Raw genomic sequence first — 19,879 nt, forward strand, 5'->3', positions numbered from 1 at the left:
AAATTTCCAGCTCGGAAACCAGTCCTCTGTTCTTCCAGAGATTTCTTCTGTTTCCTCCCAAATAAAAGATCTTTAGGTTTTTTTCTTTCTTTTCCTTTTAGGACAGAAGCTGCAATATAAATGTGCTTTGTTTTGCACAGTATGTGTGTGTGTGTGTGTGTGTGTTTTTACTTGTCATCTACTGATGTCTCTTCTAGTTTCCGATTCGCTTTCTTCCAGACAACCTGGTAATCCCTCAGCCGAGGATCGGTGTCGACGTCACAGTCCAGGAAAGCGCTCTTTCCCTGGACAACGCGAACAGCCTGGGGGGGCGTCAGTATCTCACTTGGACCTGAAGGAACGCAGGAAACACAGGACGAGGAATTAGTGACATTTGTTAGTGACTTTTTCTGTAAACGCTTACAACAAAATGATTGCATCATAAATGGTTCATATCACAGTCACACAGTCACAGGTGCAAGCAGAGATTTTTATAAAGCGCAAATAATTCCAGGCTCCATCAGAGAGGAGCAAGATTTATATGAAGCTTCACTTTTATGTGTGAGACTCACGGAAGACGTCCAGCTTGGCCGTGATGGAGATGTTGGTGTTTTGTACGGAGCAGATGTACTCGCCGCTGTCATTGTGGCTGACGTCGGACAGCTTGAGGGTCCCGTTGGTCAGGATGGAGACACGAGGATACAGCAGAGGGTCCGACAGCAGAGCACCCGTGTCCTCCCGGTCCCTGCAGGCCACCACACCAACACACCCACACGACACCACACGTACACACACACACACACACACACACCAACACACACCTGCACACACGTACACACACCACACACAAACACTGCACATCAACACCTCGACACACACACGCACCAACACACACACACAGACACACACACACACACAGAGCAAAGATATTGATCGCTACATATGCTAATCAGCTTTGTGTCTCCAGAATCATTGCAGACTTATTCTAACATACGATTGCAGAATCAGGTCCCAGGACCTGGATCGATGGAAGTGTGTATCCTCACTGATTAGTGACTTGATAACAAACACAAAGGGATCAATAAATGATGAGAGAGGTGAAGAACATAATGTGAACTGCACAGTGGAAGCCAACACATCACATTTGTTTTCTAATGAAATTCGATGTCTTTTTTTTCAAGGATCTCTAGATACCCAGAACAGTATTTCTAAGTTTTGGTGGTTAAATAACTAAAAAAACCTGATAGCTGTAAGTGTACATTTGTTTCCAGATGTCAGGAACTTCAAATCTAATCACACGACAGCTGGAGATAAAAATAAATGCAGACTGCTTTCAGTTCTTCAGACTTGGGAAACACGACTAAATGCAGACTGCTTTCAGTTCTTCAGACTTGGGAAATGGGTGTGGTCAGGTCATCAGAGACATGGTGCATTTCAAACAAAACCACACGAGGGCGCTGTTTCATTCAAAGTAAAGAGCAGGGGATGCCAAACCAGCAATGGCTCATTCATGACCAGTGTCTTTTCACTGTTAGCACAACTAGACTGATAACGCTGCTGTACAAATGTGGGATGTGTATAGAAACTGCTGTAATTCTTAGACACTTAATTCACGTCAGCAACCACCAGCTCCAACTCAAACGGTTTGAATTAGTTTGATAGTTTGAATGCGCTCTTTGTTTTTGATCTTGTCAATAAATAGGCTTTAATAAAGTTTAAAATCACCTTTTTTATGTAATAAAACCTTATTTCACTGCAATTAAAACACTAGAATTTCAGGACCACGGACAGCGTACATACTGATCTGCCTGTTTTTAGTTACCTGCACAAATCATCCAGCTGTATGCACTTTGACACACACACACACGACCACACATCAGGAGACCAATGCACTCGCGCGACCATAACACCACATGACACTACCGACGGGCACACACACACATCTAGCATCACAGACGCACTCGTGCTGACACACACACACACACACACACACACACACACACACACACACACACACACACACACTCGTGTGTATTTATATCCTTGTGGGGACATCTCATTGACATAATGCTTTCCCTGGCTGCTTACCCTAACCATCAAAAATGAACACCTAACCCTGACCCTGATCATAACCTAACTGTAAGCCTGACACTAAAACCACATTTTGAGTCTCAAAAATGCCTTCATACTCGGGCTGTTTGTCCCCACAAGTATAGTAAACTACCAATTTTTGGTCCCCATGAAGATGTTAATACCCGTCCACACACACAGACTCTACAGTCCTGCACCTGTTAGTTACTTAAGGTAGTTAATGCATGCGCACATCCATATTTACATGCTTTACTGCTTACAGTTAGCAAACTTTGCCTCCTCTGTTGGTAAATGACTAAATGACATTGAAAAATCATCTCTCTTGGCAGATTTTACATTGAAAAAAACTGATGGCAGAAAACAGCACAACTTTTTATAATCACCTGTAAGACTAACCATACCTCTGACCACACTAGTTTGAAAGGGCCACCTCTCAAACTAGTGTGCACCCTCCTCTATCAAGCCCTTAACTTTAGGATGCCATCTATATGCTGGATTTTCTTCTGGTTTAGTGTAGGGCTGGGTATCTTCGCTGATTTCTAGAATCGATTCCATTTCGATTCTCAAGGTCCCAAATCGATTTGATCCTCGATTCAATTTGATTGATTCGATTCGAATCGTGGAAATTTTGCCTCAGACAGTCAGAAATATTATAATTCTGATCACGCATCAGCACATTTCCATATTTTTTGTCTATAAAAAGAAAGCTGACACTTGCGAGACTTTGTCAAAGGTGTGAACATCACAGCAGAGGCCTTTGTGTCAAAGTAACTGAGGATAAAACAGAAAAACATGGAGGTGATTTTCCTGGTCTGGGATTTTGTAAAAATATTCTGCAGTAGATCAAAAACGAAAGAAAACCATTAATCAACACATGAACATGACCTGATGCTGCTGAGGTGAAGCAGAGCAAAGTTACGGCGGTTTGATTACAGACACAGCTGAGAGTTTTGCAATTTTGCATAATTTTAAAGTTTACATTTGTTCAGTGTTGAACGGCAGAAATGAGGCTTTCTTTTCCGAAGTAAGTAAAAGGAAAAAAACAGCGGCCGACAGGCTGTAAACAACGGCAGACTGGTGCGTAACAAGCCAGCGAATAATGCAGAAAACAGATTTTTAGACGGGAAAGTGCAGAGAGAGAGAGAGAGAGAGAGAAAGAGAGCTGTGCATGAAGTGTGATTTTATCCTGGTGGAAGCAAAACAGCAATTCATGCCGATGTTTATGTGAAGCATAGTTTGGATCTTCTTTTGCTGCTGGTTGAGTCAATATTGTTTGGAGAGATAAAAACCTGCAGCTTCAGAATCAGCGAGCTGTCGGCTTTCAGCCCCGATGGCGTGACCGTGTCCGTGTACGTGCCAGCGCGTGAGAAAGTCACATCTCACTGATTCTGATGCGTCGGCATTTTGTGTTTACGTCTTTGTGCAGGACCCGTGTTCCTGCTCTCATTTACTGTTTTAGCTGTTTGGTAGTTGTCGAAAATTTGTGAGGTTCAACTTGAGATTCTGGCAAAATAAATTTATATTTAAAAATCGATTCAGGATTTTAATGACTAGATTTTACGTTATCAAAGCCAGAATCGATTTTAATCGATAAATCGATCATCAAAACCCAGCCCTGGTTTAGTGTTCTCTCCACAGGGCTGGTTAATCAAACTTTCTGATAAAATACTGCCCCCTAGTGGTGAAGGTTAAATTCTGCACAGTGTAGTTAGAGAAATGATTTTCACTGAGGTGAAAAGGTTCAGCAGAGAGAATACAGAGAGGGTATTTTAGTTACACTGATGAGAATCCACACTGTGTGACACTCACCATGTGACGCGGGGTCGTGGCGAGCCAAAAGACTCACAGTGCAGTGCGACGTCTCGGCCCTTGGTGGCGTTGTAGATGAACCCATCAGGGGACAGGATCTGAGGGGGGAGCTCTGAGACAGAGGGAGAGACGCCGTCATTAACCAATCACAGGTGAGACAGAACAAAGAAGGACGTGAACCCGGCGGGAAACATACCGACGACGTAGAGGTAGGTGTTGAGGAGGATGGAGCCGTGGTCGTTTTTGGCTTCACACTGGTACACGGCCGTGTCGCCAATGTTCACGTCTTTCATTATGAGCGTTCCTGCGGTCACCGTGCGCCGAGGTTCTTCATCCACTTCTACAGGGAAGGGGGGGAAGAGGCGAGGAGGCAATGTAGAGTTTGTCAAACAGAAACAGGCTGAATCTAAAGAACTGTTTAACAGAGAAGCTGAGGCCCACTGAGAGGAGCAGCAGCTGTCACCGCCTGTCACTTCCCTCCCTCTGCTGCTTTCTCAGTTTCCCTCCCAGTGTGCTCATATTCCTTCCTTTTCTTCCTTTTATGTGGCGTTTAGTTTCTTTCCTCATTTTAATTTTCCTAAAAGCCCATCTTCATAAGTAACATGTAAACTCTGAATGTGCGAAACATCAAGAAGAAGGTTTGATACAGACATGTGGACTCTTTCTTTGTCTCATTTCCATCGTCCGTTCTTTCTGCCCTGGTCTTTTGATTCAGTCATTTCTCCCTCTTCCTTGTTCTGATGATTTGTTTCCTTACTCTCTGTTTATTTTTCTATCTTCTCACTTCTCTCTCTCTCTTTTGGTGAGTCTATCTAATTCACGTTAAGCTTAAGAGGCTCTCTGTCCACAGAAAGTCGACAGCCTGGAGCCAGGAAATGCTCGCTCTGCCCTGCCTTCAAATCTATGTCTGTGGCCATCAAGCTTTAATAGAATCAACATCGAGTTATCCGAAGGAACGGTTCACTCTGCAAAGTGCTGATCATCAGACTAATACAAGTCTGTTTGCCCCAACTGTTTAAAGGTAGTTTATCATGTGCACCATATAAGAAATCGATAACTCCTGAGTATCAATCACACACATCAGGTGCTACAGTTTCTCCCCAAAGAATCACAAACAGGTCTGTCAGAATCTTGCTGTACCTGTTAACAGCTGACCGTTGATCCTCCAGGTGATGCTGGGCCTCGGGATGCCGTCAGCCTGACAGTCCAGTCGGACTGTTTCCCCGGGAGTGTACATCAGGTTCTGAGGCTCCTTCATCCAGTAAGGAGCCGCTGGAAAACGAAGAAAAGCAGCATTTAAACCCTAAAATATAAATCTCAGAGTCAGAACTTGTCTGTTGAACATTTGGCTCTAACTCGGAACAGGCTTCAGGACCTGTTGATGTTAATTAGTGAAGTGCTCCTTTGAAGTTGTGAACATGTACACATGTTCTTCAGTAAAGACTCCTCACAATCATCTCAGACAGAGGAGCACAAACACGTTAGAGTTCAAACTAACACAGAGATCACGTCCTCACGGTCAGCAGAGCATCGTGATCGTCTGTGCGCTCGGCTCAGCGGCCTACCTTCCACAGTGACCGTGAAGGAGCGCGTGATGGAGCCGTGGGTGTTGGAGGCTTTGCATTCGTACTCGCCGTCGTCATCCAGGGTGATGTTGTCGAAGTGGAGCCAGCGGTCAAAGTTAATAACTTGGCCGGTTGTGTCTGCCAGGACACCATCCTTTTTCTTCCATTCCACCTTAGGTGTGGGTCTGCAGAGACGGACATGGAAGAACAGAAGGATGTGACTGTGAGAGAGAGCCGATCATGGAAGTGAGGTAGGAGACGAACAGAAGATCGATCACAGGAGGAAATTAGAGCTGAGTGCATGCAGATGATCTTGGTAACGATGTAACATCCTTTTTCATCATTAAGTCAAAATTATAATGAGAGTCCATTTGTTGCCATAGACAGGAAGCAGGATCATTAGAATGAAACTGGACAGATCAAATGATTTCATATGAAGAAAAAGGAGCAAGGCTGCATGAGGTCAGCAGGCCTATTTCTTACGAGCAGAGAAAATATGAAACAGTAACTGGGTCCTGAGTGTGGTTGTTGTTGTTGTTGTTGTGTGTGGCTGTAGCAGAAAAGCCACAGCTGAGTGTTGTGAGAGCAGCAACTGGGAATAAAGTGTGTTGAAAGAGCGAACCAGGTGGGTCAGTTATTCTTATGCCACAAGGATCATAAACATGAAATGAGTTTCACGTGTAAACAAGGTGGAAGTACACACACACACACACACACACACACACACACACACACACACACACACACACACTGAGATGCTTACAGGCCTCTGGGTAAACATTCCAGGGTGACGCTGTTCCCCTTCAGGGCTGATATTTGGGAGTGGTTCCTGTGATGGAAGAACTCAGGTTTTCCTCCATGAGCCACGCTGTTACCTGGACGATGTGAAGGCAGAAATCAGGACACGGAAACTGTGAAGCTTGATCATCACGGTCATGCTGATTATTGCAACAATAAATGATGAAATGAAGACAAATAGCCAACAGGGCAGGGCTGATTAGTCGACTGTGATCTAGTTACTGAGCATATACGCGTCATCATAGCGATACTCAGTGGAACAAACACTGGTGTCTCAGTTGTGTTACAGTGTAGTCTGCATGACATAATTAACAATAGAGCGTCAACACTGCAGGACAGTTTTATGCGTCCTCACTGTTCTGGCTGATGTTACCTCACACAGAGAGCGTGATCACGGTCCGCACACACACAGGACAGCGTGATGCTCTCACTCACTTTTTTTCTTATCTCTATATTTAACACGTTGTGTGCATTGTGCGTTGTGTGTGCGCTCACTCGGCTTGACAGAGAGGGAGACAGCAGTGGCAGGTAGAATAGTCCTGGCCTCTCTGTACTGGGCGTGGCAGATGTAGTCCTCTCTGCTGTCACTCCTCATGAGGTTTGCGAAGTACAGCTTCCCGTCCAGGCCGATCGTCACTCTCTCACTCCGAGTAATGTGCATCAAATCTGAGCCGGGACGGGGACAGTTTAATGTAGGTGGGAAATAAAGCATGGAAACTGCAGTGGAAGGTGAAAATGTTTTTCATGTCAGTGCAAAATGAAATTGGTTAGTTTGCTCTTCAAATGCACAATAAGCACCTCGCTTTATTGCACCGCAGCCTCAATAAGCTGATAACTGAAAAGGCAGAGAAGGTCAGTCATAGAAAAATGGAGGAGAGTGGACATAAAGAGTCTGTGTGTCACAGAGGCAGGCAGCTGATGAACGGCACACTCACTTATGTTCATCCAGTGGATGTTGGGAGGAGGCGAGCTTTTTGGAGGGTTGCAGGACAGGACCATACTCTGTCCCACGAGTCCTTGCTCACGCTCGACTTGTTGTTTCATGAGAACTGGCTGAGCTGAAACACAAAGCAGCAGAATACCAGTTAATACTTGTGCAACAATGAAGAAACAATGAAAATAGTGACGCAAAATAAAACAATACAAAGAAGGAAGAAGATACACTTCTGTGAAGTGTCTGTGAAGATACACTCCACAGCTGTTGTAACACAGTGGACTGGAGGAAATCTCCAGGATAATAGACTTTAAATGCCTAAATTATATAAAAACAATGCCAGGGTTCATTTGTAATTAAGAGGACCTGAAACAATAGCTGCATATTTACAATCATGTGGACACAGAGTGACACTTGAATCTCATATTTCCTGCACAGCTTCTCAGGTTTCATCAGCCAGTTACTTATTTTGCTCTGAAACATTGTTTAAAAGTTTTATTTGCTAAAAGCAGCTTTCTGATGGTGCTTTGGGTAAATAAAAATACCTCGACCACATGCTGCCTGTCGAAACTGACATTTAGTCATTAAAACCTTTAGAAACGCTGGCTGAGCTGATTGTAAACATTGAAGTTTCCCAAATTAATTGAGAACAATGGTTCTCTGGAAGTCACACAGCAATATTCAATCACAGAAAAAAAACTATGAGGAAGAAAAACAACAAATTATGGAAGTAAATCTCACAACAAAGCAGAGGAAATAAAATGTGAAAGAACTGAACTGCAATCAAAACCACGGTGGAGGTGAGATCCCGGGCAGCAAGAGCCCGTACAGTATAATGTTTCATCTGGAGAGATTTTACTGAGTCTGTGTGCACGCTGACCGCAGCTGTCGGCTGCATCCTCCACACCCACCGTACATCCTCCCTACTGAGTGACGTCACAGCGCTGTCTCCGGGAAATGGTTGCCGTGGCAACTTGAGATGAGCGAGCAGAACAGGTGGCCCCGCTCAACCTCACTGACTCACTGATGTGTGTGTGTGATTTTATATGATCGTGTGACATCTGTGCATCAGCAGGTGTGAACCTCAGAGCGCACTGACTGCCTTTGTGTGCTTACAGTAAGTTTGTGACTCACGCTCTACGTTGACTTTGACGGTTTGTGTCATGGCGGTGCCCAGACTGTTGGAGGCGTAGCAGCGGTATTCACCCTCTAACATATCCAGGGAAGAATTGTCGCCTCTCAGCGTTCCGGATCCTTCGGTCTCAGATCCGAACAACTCGCCATCTTTCAGCCAACGGAATCTATGAGCACAGAGGGGAGAACGGCTGTCAGCACATCAACAGTTTACAAAGTCACAGAAACAAACCTTAAATCACACAATGAAGAAAACAGCTTCTATTTATTTGTGAGCTATTTTGAAGGATCTACATTTTCATTATAAAGCAGCGAGTCTTTATCTTTGGATCAAAGCCGGAAACAGGTTCATGTAAAATTTTCAGCCTTTTGATTGACGGCCTGAAATACAGAAATATGAGGAAGTGTAACATTTACAGCTGCTATTATTACTTTTCACAGTCAGTCTCCCCGAGAGAAGCACACACACACACACACACACACACACACACACACACACACACACACACACACACACACAGGTGTACGTACGTGGGTGTCGGGTTCCCGGTGGCCTCACAGGCCAGATTGAAGTCTTCTAGAGAAAACACTGTGTGTGATTTTGGCATCTCTGTCAGCACTGGAGGCTGAAATACTGAAGACACACACACACACACACACACACACACACACACACACACACACACACACACACACACACACACACACACACACAGTAATGAAATTGGCAGAGTACAGGCAGGTAAAGTAGGGCGTACAGATCGAGACACATCTAGAGGGATTGACTGAAGCTCATTCATCATTCTTAGTTCTGGCAGGTCCTCTAAAACCATCGTGGTTAACAGGAGCCACTGTTTCAAAAATAAAAAAAGATAAATATCCTATAATAACAGCAAAAATTAAAAACTACAGTTTTTAATGGAATAGTCTGACATTTTGTGACATTGTATATTTCAATAAAATATTTTGTAGATAAATGAGTCTCAGGTCAGCTGATAAGTAGCTTCTGATCGTCCCTAGAAGCAGGCTGAAACACAGAGGAGACCTTTGTGAAACTTTGGGCAACTTTCTTCAAATTAGGATCCCTCCAACACTCAACATCTTCAAACCCGTCTGACAACACACTGTTACTCACCAGCTTTAAGTTATGACTGAGTTTTTGTTTTGTTCTTTGTGTGTGTTTGCTCTGCTTTTTTTTTTTTTACCATGTACAACACTTTGGTCGACCTGTGCTGTTTTCAAATGTGTGGAGAGCTGTTCCTGAACATACTGAAAGGACAGAGTTCAGTTTGTGCTGAAAAATAAAGCTGCTCATGACAAACATTTACTCAGGTTCGTTGGAGCTGTACAAACTCTGTCATGTTCATTTCTATGTATGTTTGCACATTTCATTAAATTGCTGCACCGAATCCAAGAAATACAGAGAAATGAAAAGTGGTCCAAGACTTTTGCACAAGAACTATACAGAAATACAATGAAATGACTAATGTGGCAGTTTCAGCCCTCCAAATATCCGTACATCTGTTTCAGAAAAATACTCAAAATAACATTAAATCAGTTTTAAATGAGCTAATACAGAGGACATGATCTCTTCCTTAGTGTCTGTGTGGAGTGATGCAGGGGGAGAGATGTTCTGCTTTGACAAATTTAACAGGAAAGCGCAGGTGAGCAGGTGCGAGACACAGTCAGCAGCATAAAAACAGACGTCCGGAGCAGGTTTCTACCAATGAAGCACGTCAGAGCTGCAGACACGACACACATTTCTTCATTACAGCGACAAAGAAAATCACTTACTGTTGTCTTTTGTATCTGTGTCCACGGGAAGCAGTGAAAGGAGAGCAGAAAGGAAACGTTTACAGACTGAACAAACACATGCTGGCACATTCTTCATGCTGTTCCCCGAGCGGGACAAGATCTGCTCATTAACAGGATTTTTATTAACAGTGACAACATCTGAGGGATTTTATCTTCCTTCTTGGTTTTCTGACTCAGACACACTGGCGTCTCAGGTCACTTTACATCCATCTCCTTATTTTTTCTTCCCCGTGTCTCCTATTCCTTCCCCTCCCTCCCCTCTCTCCACCTCCCCCATCGTTCTCCTCCTCCTCCTCCTATCCTTCTCTTCTTCCTCTCCTGCCACACCCAGAAAGAAGGTTGTTCACCGAAGGTCAGACTGAACCTGATTCCTCCTCTGACTCCCGCTTCCCCTCCTCTCCTCTAGGAGTGTGATAAGCCTGCTGACCTTTGACCTTTACCTCCAGGACCAGAGGTTATTCTAACCTGATTGTTTGGATTTATATTTGTGCTTAGATGTGTTCGACAGTTCCATATCTGACAGGAATAAACACAGCACCAGAGCTTTACTGAACTTTACTGTGCAGGAACCAAAGGATCCACCTTTAAACGGCCCCCTATCAGCACACGTCACGTTTCTGGTCAGTTCCATCAAAGGTTTTTCCTCAGATGCCTGAAAGGTGAGCAGCTTTTTGTTGGAGTCTGAGGTCTGTGGTGACGTCGCAGTGGTCAGAGTGAGCTTTGGTCCAGAGGTGCTCGAGGAGACAACCCTGAAGGAGAGTTTGTGGCTACTGCAGAGCTCTATGATCTCACAGACGATGTCTCCCTGTGCTTTCTTTTTCTCTCTTCTCTTTCTTCTTTTTTGTCACCCCTCACTCCACAACCGATTGTTCTACAGGAAGGTTTTTCCTGTCAAAAAGGAGTTTTTCCTTCCCACTGTCACAATGTGCTGATCGTATGGGGAGGGGTTGATTTTCACAGGATACTGTGGGGTCTTTAGAGTCTAAACTGTCTTGAACTAACTGTCCTTGTGAGTTGGAGCGACATAAATAACCTGAACTGACCTGACGTCTCTGCGAACATTTCAACCAAACGCATCAAATGTTGAACGTTACATCTTGACAAAGGCTAAAGGAAAAAGAAATCCATAGTTCTGGTTCTTCTCCACAGCGCTGCATCAGAGGCTTGTGGGTAGTTTAGACTCCTCCCCCGGTGCGTATGAAATAATTAAAGTTGGTGGCTACAGCAGAAATCTACTGACCTGACACTTAATTTCAAAGAGTAATGATATGATTAGAGAAGCCAAATATGGAAATACTCCCTCCCTCATACTTCCCAGCCCTGTTAATTCTGAGGAAATGGTTTGGAAATATTTACTGGAAATGAAAAAACAAACACTTTCCAGTGTTTCCAGTGTGTGATGTGTGCGGTGGAGGAGGGAGTACTCACAGCTTTCGGGGATGTGGATGGCTCCCTGAGCAAACGGAGGCGTGGAGGAGAGGAAGGACAGAGGGAGCAGGAGGAGGAGGACCAGCGGGAGGGCGGGGGAGCACATCCCCCTACAGCCCATCCACCGACTCTGTGACACACACATCTTTCAATGTCCCATCAAAAGTGATGCAAGACACCCACACACTCATCAACACATAAAGAAACACACACACACACCCACGCACACCAAGGCAGACACACACTCCAGGGACCGCCCGGAGCTGAGGGAGAGCTGAGAGGAGTAAACAGCAGTAAGTTGGTGGGTGTGTCTGTTTCCTTTACAGCCCAACTGTGAGTGAGGCTCGCTCCTCGCTCCGTCAGCTCCACAAACGCTTCTTCAGGAGCTGCCTGTGGGGGGAGGGGGGGGTGACCCCGAGAACAAAGAGGGATAAGAGGGGAGGAGAAGAGGAGGGGAGGAGGGGAGGGGAAAGAAGCAAAGACCTGGTTAATTTGACCAAACATAAATCAACAGAAGAAGACAAATATTAATGTATTCCAGAGGGGGAAAGTTTGACCCAAAATCACATCCCGATGAATCCACGGCACATCTGTGACGTTGAGAATAAATTCTAAGATTTAAATTCACTTTGGGTTTGAATTTAGTACAGAATCCAAAAAAATCTGAGATAAAGAACAGACAGTACCGGGTCACCTCGATAAAGTCAAGATCAGATCAAAGCAGCAGGAAGCAGCTTCTCCACTAATGACATTACAAAGAGAGATTGAGTGTGTTTCTGCCACACTCGCCGCATTTCCATTCATCTCAACATCTCCTCCTTTGTCCCTGCCTGGTGACTGAACACTGACCCGTGACAGCAGGAGTGTCGGGGGGTGAAAGCAGACACAGATGGATCAGGCTTTCTCCCTTTTGTTTCATCATCTTACTGCTGCCTCGACATGAAGGCCAAAAAAAAAAGAACCCTCAGCGCTCCGAGTTTGGCCACATTCTTGTTTGTACTTGAAGCTGGGGATTATGCGCTCCTCCTCTGCGAGCTGATCAGCTGAAACTAACAGCCAGGCTAAAAATAGCCGATTGTGCCACTTCAAAGCCATGAAATCAGGCTGCGGCTCCATGTACGGGAATACTTTGATCAAGCAAAAAATGAAAGAAACTGAGGGAGATCCCTCGAATGAGCCAAACATCTGTGACAGGTTTTCATCCTAAAGCCCAAAACAGTGTTTCCTCCACTCCAAACCATTCATGCCTCCAGGAAAATTACTGTAAATGCTCCTGATTTATTTGGTATCATGTTGCCAAAAAAGCTCATTGTGCAGTTTTTGCATTTGCATGAATCAGTTTGTTTGTCTGCTAACAAGGACAAATCCCAAACAAGCATTTTGTAAAGTGTCGTAAGGCTTTCACCACCGGGGGCAGCATTTTATCTTTGGGTATGTTTTTATATCTGTTCAGGAGGCTCTGCCTTTAACCAGGATTATTCATGCAAATAGGTTCTTACAACTTTCCTGATTCAATTCAACACTGAAGTACAGCCTGCACCTAACTTGACTTAATGTCCCTTTGACACAGTACAGAGATGCGTTGAATATAAAGTCAGTTGCCTCTTTAGATTCTTGTCACAGCTTTATGTAATTTTTTAAAAGACAGGAAGTTAGAAGAAATAACTGTAAATAACAACCTGGAGTCATAGGAAGACAGTAAGATAGATTGTCCAAGAGTTCATGTCACTCCAACGCACAGATGAAATGTCATTTTCACCAGAGAGCTGAGAGGACGCATCGCTCATGGAAGATGAATACAAAGAATCGAATAGAGCCAGTGTTGCTGTCAGTGTCTAATTGCACTGATGGATGACATATTGCAGATGAACAGGGTCTGGGTCTGGATGACTCTCCTCCCTCATTCACTCCCTCAGTGGACAATTATGGAAATACAAGTTTTTATATACTGACTTTTTGCCTGGTGTGATGGTGCAGCAGCTTAAAGATGCTCCGACTGTACCGACTCCACGCTGACACACCGGAGTGAGAATACTAACAGACAGGGAGGGCAGAGGAGGTTACAGGAGGTGTCATAACTTATCAATCTGTGAGTGTAACCACCAGCAGTGCTCCGCCAAGGCCCGTCTCCGAGGCTTCTCTTAAAGCACACACATGGGGTGAGGGGCGAGGAGTGACAGCTGGCTAATGTAGACCCCCTCCAACATCTCATAATTACACAACCTGTCCCCAGCACACACACAAACACACACACACACACACTGTCTCTTTGTGAGGATCCAGGTCTTTCTGAGCGTCTCCACAAACACAGAGAGGACACAGACCCCCGTTCAGTTCCTATGACTGTCAGAGTCTTGTTCTTCTAGTTTTTCATTGTTATCACTCATGATTACACACACACACACACACCTGCTCCCGCCTGTCGGGCTGCTGCTGTTACCTGCCGGGGGTATTTTCAAAATACATGAGCCAAATGGCACAGCGGGACAGAAGGTGTGTGAGAGCCCGTGTGTGTGTGTGTGTGTGTGTGTGTGTGTGTGTGTGTGTGTGTGTGAGGCGTGTGTGTGTGTGTGTGTGTGTGTGTGTGTGTGTGTGTGTGCTGTGTCGTGGTGTGTGTGTGTGTGTTGTGTGTGTGTGCTGTGTGTGTGTGTGTGTGTGTGTGTGTGGAGCTGTGTGGTGTGTGGTGTGTGTGTGTATGTGTGTGTGTGATGTTGGTGATGAGGTGTGTGTGATGTGTTGTGTGTGTTGTGTGTGTGTGTGTGTGTGTGTGTGGAGCCGTGTGTGTGTGTGTTGTGTCTGTGTGTGTCACTGATGGGGGGTGGGGGTGGGTCTAATGATGTAATGAGCTCAGACAGAAAAATGAAACAGACGTAATAAATGACGGGTGAAGAAAACATCCCAGCATGCTCCACTTCCTTTAATAACAGCAGCCTCGTCCTCAGCATGGACGTTTTAAAAAAACAGAAATCCATGATCATCCACAGAGACTTTCTTCATTTAAATATTCATGGAGCTCCTGCTGGCACTGACTTAAGGAGGGGGCGGAGCTCGTTAATGAATCAAGTCTTAATCTAAAGGCGCCTGATGGAGGGTCGCCTCCTTCACACACTCTGAGTCTTTATTGAGGCTGCAGCTTAGAGCTGCTTGACCTCTGCTGACAGGAAGCTCGTTGAGTTGCTGTTGCCGGTGCACAATGACATTAAACGCACCGTGTTGTTCACCTCTCACCGATTCTTTGTTATCCTGGAAATTTGACACATTATGACCACTTGAATTAAATCAGCCGTGAGAGCACAGGAAGTCCATTTAGAGAGGAAGGACGAGGAGGAAGAGTTTCAGATCTGATTAGTGCTGCAAGTTTCGGCGCCCTGCGTGTTCACGGCGCAGTCTTAGATTTAAGAAAACACAACATACCACATATTTTATCACAACTGTATATCAGCTGCAGACATGAATGTATCAGGCAGGAGGGGACTTTGCAGGTTTTATGGTGATAAAGCAAAAGTTAAGCTCCAAAAATTTTATTATTTGTTGTTTTTTCCACAGAAAACTAAAAGTGTTAAAGTTTTCTTCTGACGTGGGGCTCTCACAAACTGGGATGGACATTTTCTTTGATTTAAGAGAAGTTTATTAGTTGCAGTGTTGGGAAATTCACACTGTTACAGCAGCAACGCGGACACAGCAGGAATAAATAAATAGAAAGCTTCTGGTCTCTGTATATTCTTCCTGTAGTCATATCTTACATATGTTACAGAGATTACCAGACTCCAGTCTGAGTGTTGGGTTGCCAGCTGAGTGCTCACTCTCAAGAATGAAAATGTTTAATGACTGAAAGCCCAAACAGGACATTTTAATAGCTGCTGTTAATCTCGCAGACCGCAGTAAAGAGGCAGTTCATGCCCTGTGGGCAGCCATGTTTCTGTTCTGTGCCGGTTAATATTAAACATACTGTACCAATTTCCTCTCTGCGGCCCCCCTCGGCTTCTTCAGGGTCCTGAGCCATCCCAGAGAACCTGAAGGGCTTCAAAAGGCAGAGGCAGGTGGACCCGCCCGTCCACAGGGAAGCCTGAGGGGAGGAGGGGAGACGGGGCGGGTGCAGGTGGAGCAGTCTGTGGGGAGGTGGGAGGGGATCGGAGAGTCAAAGGGAGGCGATGCAGGTGGACGGATGGAGAGCGACAGAGCGAGAAATTAATTCATTGATAGATTCCGATCTGGAGGAAAGAACAGGGACGTGTGGATGAAGAGATTAAGCAAATGCTCGGAGGAGAGGGTACTTCCCTTTTAGTCTGCACGAAACACACAGACACACACACACACACACACGCACACACACGCACACACGCACACACACACACAGGTATACGGAGATGAGGAAAGAAAGAGCTATTCCCATGTTGTCCCTCCTATTCGCCCGCATGACCTAAATTCACCCTAAATTCATTATTCATTACACATCTCACATTTACTACTCCATCCACACACACACACACACACACACACACACACACACACACACACACACACACACACACACACACACAGACCACAGAGCAGACAGTCTATAGGTGAACTCTGCTAAGTGTGTGCGACAGTCTGCAGATCGAGCTGCTGATGTCCTTCACATCAGTCCTCATGAATATGTGATGAAGTGTCATTTTAATGAAGCACCACTGAGTTAAACGTGCTGCTGTCTCTGTGTGAATAGCAGGGGGGATGATATGTATCAGAAATCCTTTCTCCGAGAAATGACATTTATATACTGTTCATGTGCAAAAGCAAATATGTTTTTAATGAAGCATAATGCACCCGGATTACAAAGAAAGCTGTTAATGAACAAATCTGCCTCGCAGAAAATGTTATCTTCTAAAGGCGAGGTAAGGATTAGAGCAGGGCGATATGACCAAAAATATTTATCAGATATACATTTGAAAATTTGTTTTCTTCATTAGTGCAAAAAAAAAAAAAAAAAAAAAAAAAAAAAAACCATCAATGTATTTTCACTTAAACAAGCAGCTGTTTTTTATGTGCATTAAAGTTATATAAAATATGTAACAGTGCAAATTTCCTCGCTGACAGTTTAACCAAAAGGCATTTCCAGTGGAAACTGGCCGACATATCCTCAGCATAACCATGTATAATATCCACAAAACTTAAAAAGAGGTTATACACACACAATACGGTAACATTATGTTGAAGCACAGTACGTATCACTCCGCGAGGCTCCGCCTACGATAGCCGTAATGCTCCGACAATCCATCAAGCGGTGCGGCTTCGTAGCTTAGCAAAGTCGTACTGAAACATTTGACAGATTTTCGAGCGCCGTGCACATAAAATCGTTTCGAGGTCAGTAAACACAACCAGAGTTCATACATAAGGCACACGGGATTATAAGGGGCTCTGTCGACTTTCAGAAAAATCAAAGGATTGATTTTAAGTGCGCCGTATTTTCCAAACAACACGGTAATAACGACGGCCCGCTAGCATGCGCTACCAAAAATAGTGCTTTGTTGTGTATCTGACGGACGAAAGCTAAACCAGTTCCACACCAGTGAAGCTGCAGCATTTTTACAAACCAGTTCTGGTTCATCGTTTCATTCAACGATCCTTCGCTCTTCTCATTCGCGTCCCCATGTTGCCGTGGTATGAAAACAAAGGCACTGCGCATGCGCGTTTTACCCATATTCTATCGCCATATTTCATTTTCTTATCGTTGCCCAACATTATACCGGTATTACCGTGAATGGTATGATATGGCCCAGCCCTAGTAAGGATCACTATCTTGAATGAAGAATGAAAAAAATAATCAGCATACGAACTTTCCATAATTGATCTAAACCTAGTGTAACAGCATCAACACAAATGTCAATGTCAGGAACCAAAAACTGGATTTTTTTGAAATGTCCACAGCAGACTCTAAAACTCCACACACATCACAAAACACTACAAAGTATTTTGAATCCTTAGATTCTTCTGTCATAGTTATTTGTCAAAGTGTGGGTAAACTTTCTGTTAGCATCTGAGAGGAAACCTGAAGACTGAAAAAATGAACCAAATCCAAGCTGCAGTTCCTTTAACAGCCACTGGAGGCAGACTCCAGCTGTGAGTCCGTCCCATAGACTCGCATGTTATAACTGTACAGCTGAAGTTTGATATATGGTCATCTGAGGCACAGTGGACCCGCCTGCTCTTCAGGCCTCTTACTTTTAACGGGTTGTATCCAATCAGAATAAATTTGACTCGAAGGGGGAGGAGCTAAAAGGGTTAGGGTTAGGGGGTTAGGATGAACTGAGGCTCTGTATAAGATAAAGAAAGATTATTTTGAATTTTCAATCAAAGCTACTTTAGTAGAGTCAAAGCCAAAACATTTGGAGCTAGCTTTATTTTAAGAAGATCACTTTTTACAACTCGCTCTACTTTCCTCTTGTCTGTGTGACAGCTCTTTTCTGCAGGTGTTAGAGAGGAGGCGTGGCTTTTTAACACTCAGCATCACTGGTAACACCTGAGCCCAGCATCCAGGGCTCTAGAAAAGTCCTTAGAGCTCCTCTTTGAGCTCCTCTTTTGGACTTTGTTTGCTCCTTGGTTTATTGTCTTGCACTAAATCCCATTGCATTCAGCATTGACAGTACTGACTGCACACACCATAAATTAAGAAACATTTTAAATTGCTTGTTTAATTTAAAATAAACTCTTTCCTAATTGACATTTCTGTACTGCTCTCTTCCTGTAATGGCCGTCTGTGACATCAGTGAAAAACAACAAGTCATTTTTTAATTGAATAAGTGCAAAAAGTTCATCTGATGACTTTAGTTTAATCTGATCTTTAGATGTTGGTGCAGAGCAGATGTGACAGTCAGTATGTGGGTTTATTCCTCTGAACCGCAGTGACTCAACATTTCTCGTGAAGAGGCTTTGGCACTTCTCCAAGCAGCTTAACAGATTACAGATTTGTAAAGTTTCTTCACATGCAACCAGGCACAAAGTACTCAAGCGCAAATGTCCTTCGGTAGACGATGAGCACCGAGCGTGGCAGGCACTTCCACAAAACCCTTTGTGACTGAGTGAGCAGAGAGGTCATTTCTCTCTTTCCCAGCATGCAGAGCACAAACAGATTTGCTGAAAATTACAACAAATTAAAACAAAAGAAAAGAAAAAATATGTTACTGGGAAAAAAAGAGCGATCTGAAAGTGATGTTCCCTCAGTTCCACTAGCTGTTCGTTCTCGTTTACGTTCCCCACCCTTACTCCCCTTTTCAATTCTTTAACTTCTTCACTTCTGTTTAGTAGATGGGGATCTGCCAGGCCCGGGAGCCGTTGTTTTCACCTCCACCATCTTTTTTAAAACAAGCAACAAACTGATGGGACGAGGACGGCCGGGTCTGACCAAGCAAACTTTAATAAGAGCCAGAAAGAGCGACTCGGACCTCAAACTCAGCAGGTCAGTGTTCCCTGAGCTCACAGCCACAGGTAACACCACCTGAGGCCTGCAGACCAAATTTAAGGCCCATCTCCACTGGCTTCATTTTCTTGATGTGTTAATGTTTCATACTGTGTGCGGTGACAGCCACCGAAACACATTCAAATCAGCATCAGTGACGAAACTATGACTGTTTCCAGCTGCAAAGTTTTACTCTATAGCTCTGAGTCACAGTTCACACTAATCACATTGATCAGTCTTATAGCAGGCCTCGCTCAGTTCATCCTCAGAGGGAAAGGTGGAGGATCTGTTGTAGCTCCTCCCCCTTTCAGATCACTTCGTTCTGATTGGCTCTGTGCCAGAACATAGGCTGATAAGGCAGGAGAGTTTTCATGGTGAAGCATCGCCTGGAGCCGTTTTACAGGCATGTCTCTGGTGTGGAGGCAGAAAGAGGATCCACACAAACAGAATGGCAGAACAAAAGTAATGAAGGAGGAAAAGCTGCAAACAGAGAGGAAAAACAAAGAAAAGGCAGAAGAAGACGGCGGGTGGTGCGAGGCCTGTCAGTGGAGGAGCTTTGTAGTCGGTCAGAAACCTCCTCGTGATTATTGAGTTATTCATCTCTCCACTTCCACGGGGAAATCCCAGTCTGCTTAGATGTGAACACAAAGACAGCTTAACACTGACGTGTGTGTGTGTGTTGCTACATCCTTCGAGTTGAGGTCATCCCTGTAAATGACAGAGCTGATGGTGACATCATCTGTGCATCATAAAGCTGACAAATGCACAGCAGCTGAGTCATGACTGACAGGAAGGAAAAACACTTCATGTTTCAGAAATCATTTAAACACTTGGGTTCAGTTTTTTCTACTCTTGGATCTGTATGATGTCATAGACAGGGGACAACCCTAA

The 19,879-nt window shown here is 44.4% G+C and overlaps 1 protein-coding gene across 3 annotated transcripts in view; it reads right to left on the reverse strand.

The window, feature by feature from the left end:
- LOC102301048 (neural cell adhesion molecule L1.1) overlaps positions 1 to 19,879 on the reverse strand; it is a 56,972-nt gene that overhangs the window by 27,040 nt on the left and 10,053 nt on the right. For 2 of the 3 annotated variants that reach the window (XM_042224247.1, XM_042224246.1), the window contains exons 2-14: positions 11,554 to 11,943; positions 10,105 to 10,119; positions 8,842 to 8,944; positions 8,311 to 8,477; positions 7,178 to 7,300; positions 6,738 to 6,908; positions 6,208 to 6,319; positions 5,445 to 5,629; positions 5,020 to 5,151; positions 4,076 to 4,219; positions 3,880 to 3,991; positions 552 to 724; positions 172 to 331 (exon numbers count right to left, since the gene is read on the reverse strand). In XM_042224247.1, the coding sequence (XP_042080181.1) occupies positions 172 to 331; positions 552 to 724; positions 3,880 to 3,991; positions 4,076 to 4,219; positions 5,020 to 5,151; positions 5,445 to 5,629; positions 6,208 to 6,319; positions 6,738 to 6,908; positions 7,178 to 7,300; positions 8,311 to 8,477; positions 8,842 to 8,944; positions 10,105 to 10,119; positions 11,554 to 11,698 (1,742 nt within the window). In that variant the 5' untranslated portion in view covers positions 11,699 to 11,943. The remainder of the gene's footprint in view (positions 1 to 171; positions 332 to 551; positions 725 to 3,879; positions 3,992 to 4,075; positions 4,220 to 5,019; positions 5,152 to 5,444; positions 5,630 to 6,207; positions 6,320 to 6,737; positions 6,909 to 7,177; positions 7,301 to 8,310; positions 8,478 to 8,841; positions 8,945 to 10,104; positions 10,120 to 11,553; positions 11,944 to 19,879) is intronic. The other variant, XM_042224248.1, reaches the window with a different exon arrangement.

Source organism: Haplochromis burtoni, unplaced genomic scaffold (assembly GCF_018398535.1).
Source record: "Haplochromis burtoni strain Fernald_Lab_line unplaced genomic scaffold, NCSU_Asbu1 Contig_133, whole genome shotgun sequence".
Taxonomy (NCBI): domain Eukaryota; kingdom Metazoa; phylum Chordata; class Actinopteri; order Cichliformes; family Cichlidae; genus Haplochromis; species Haplochromis burtoni.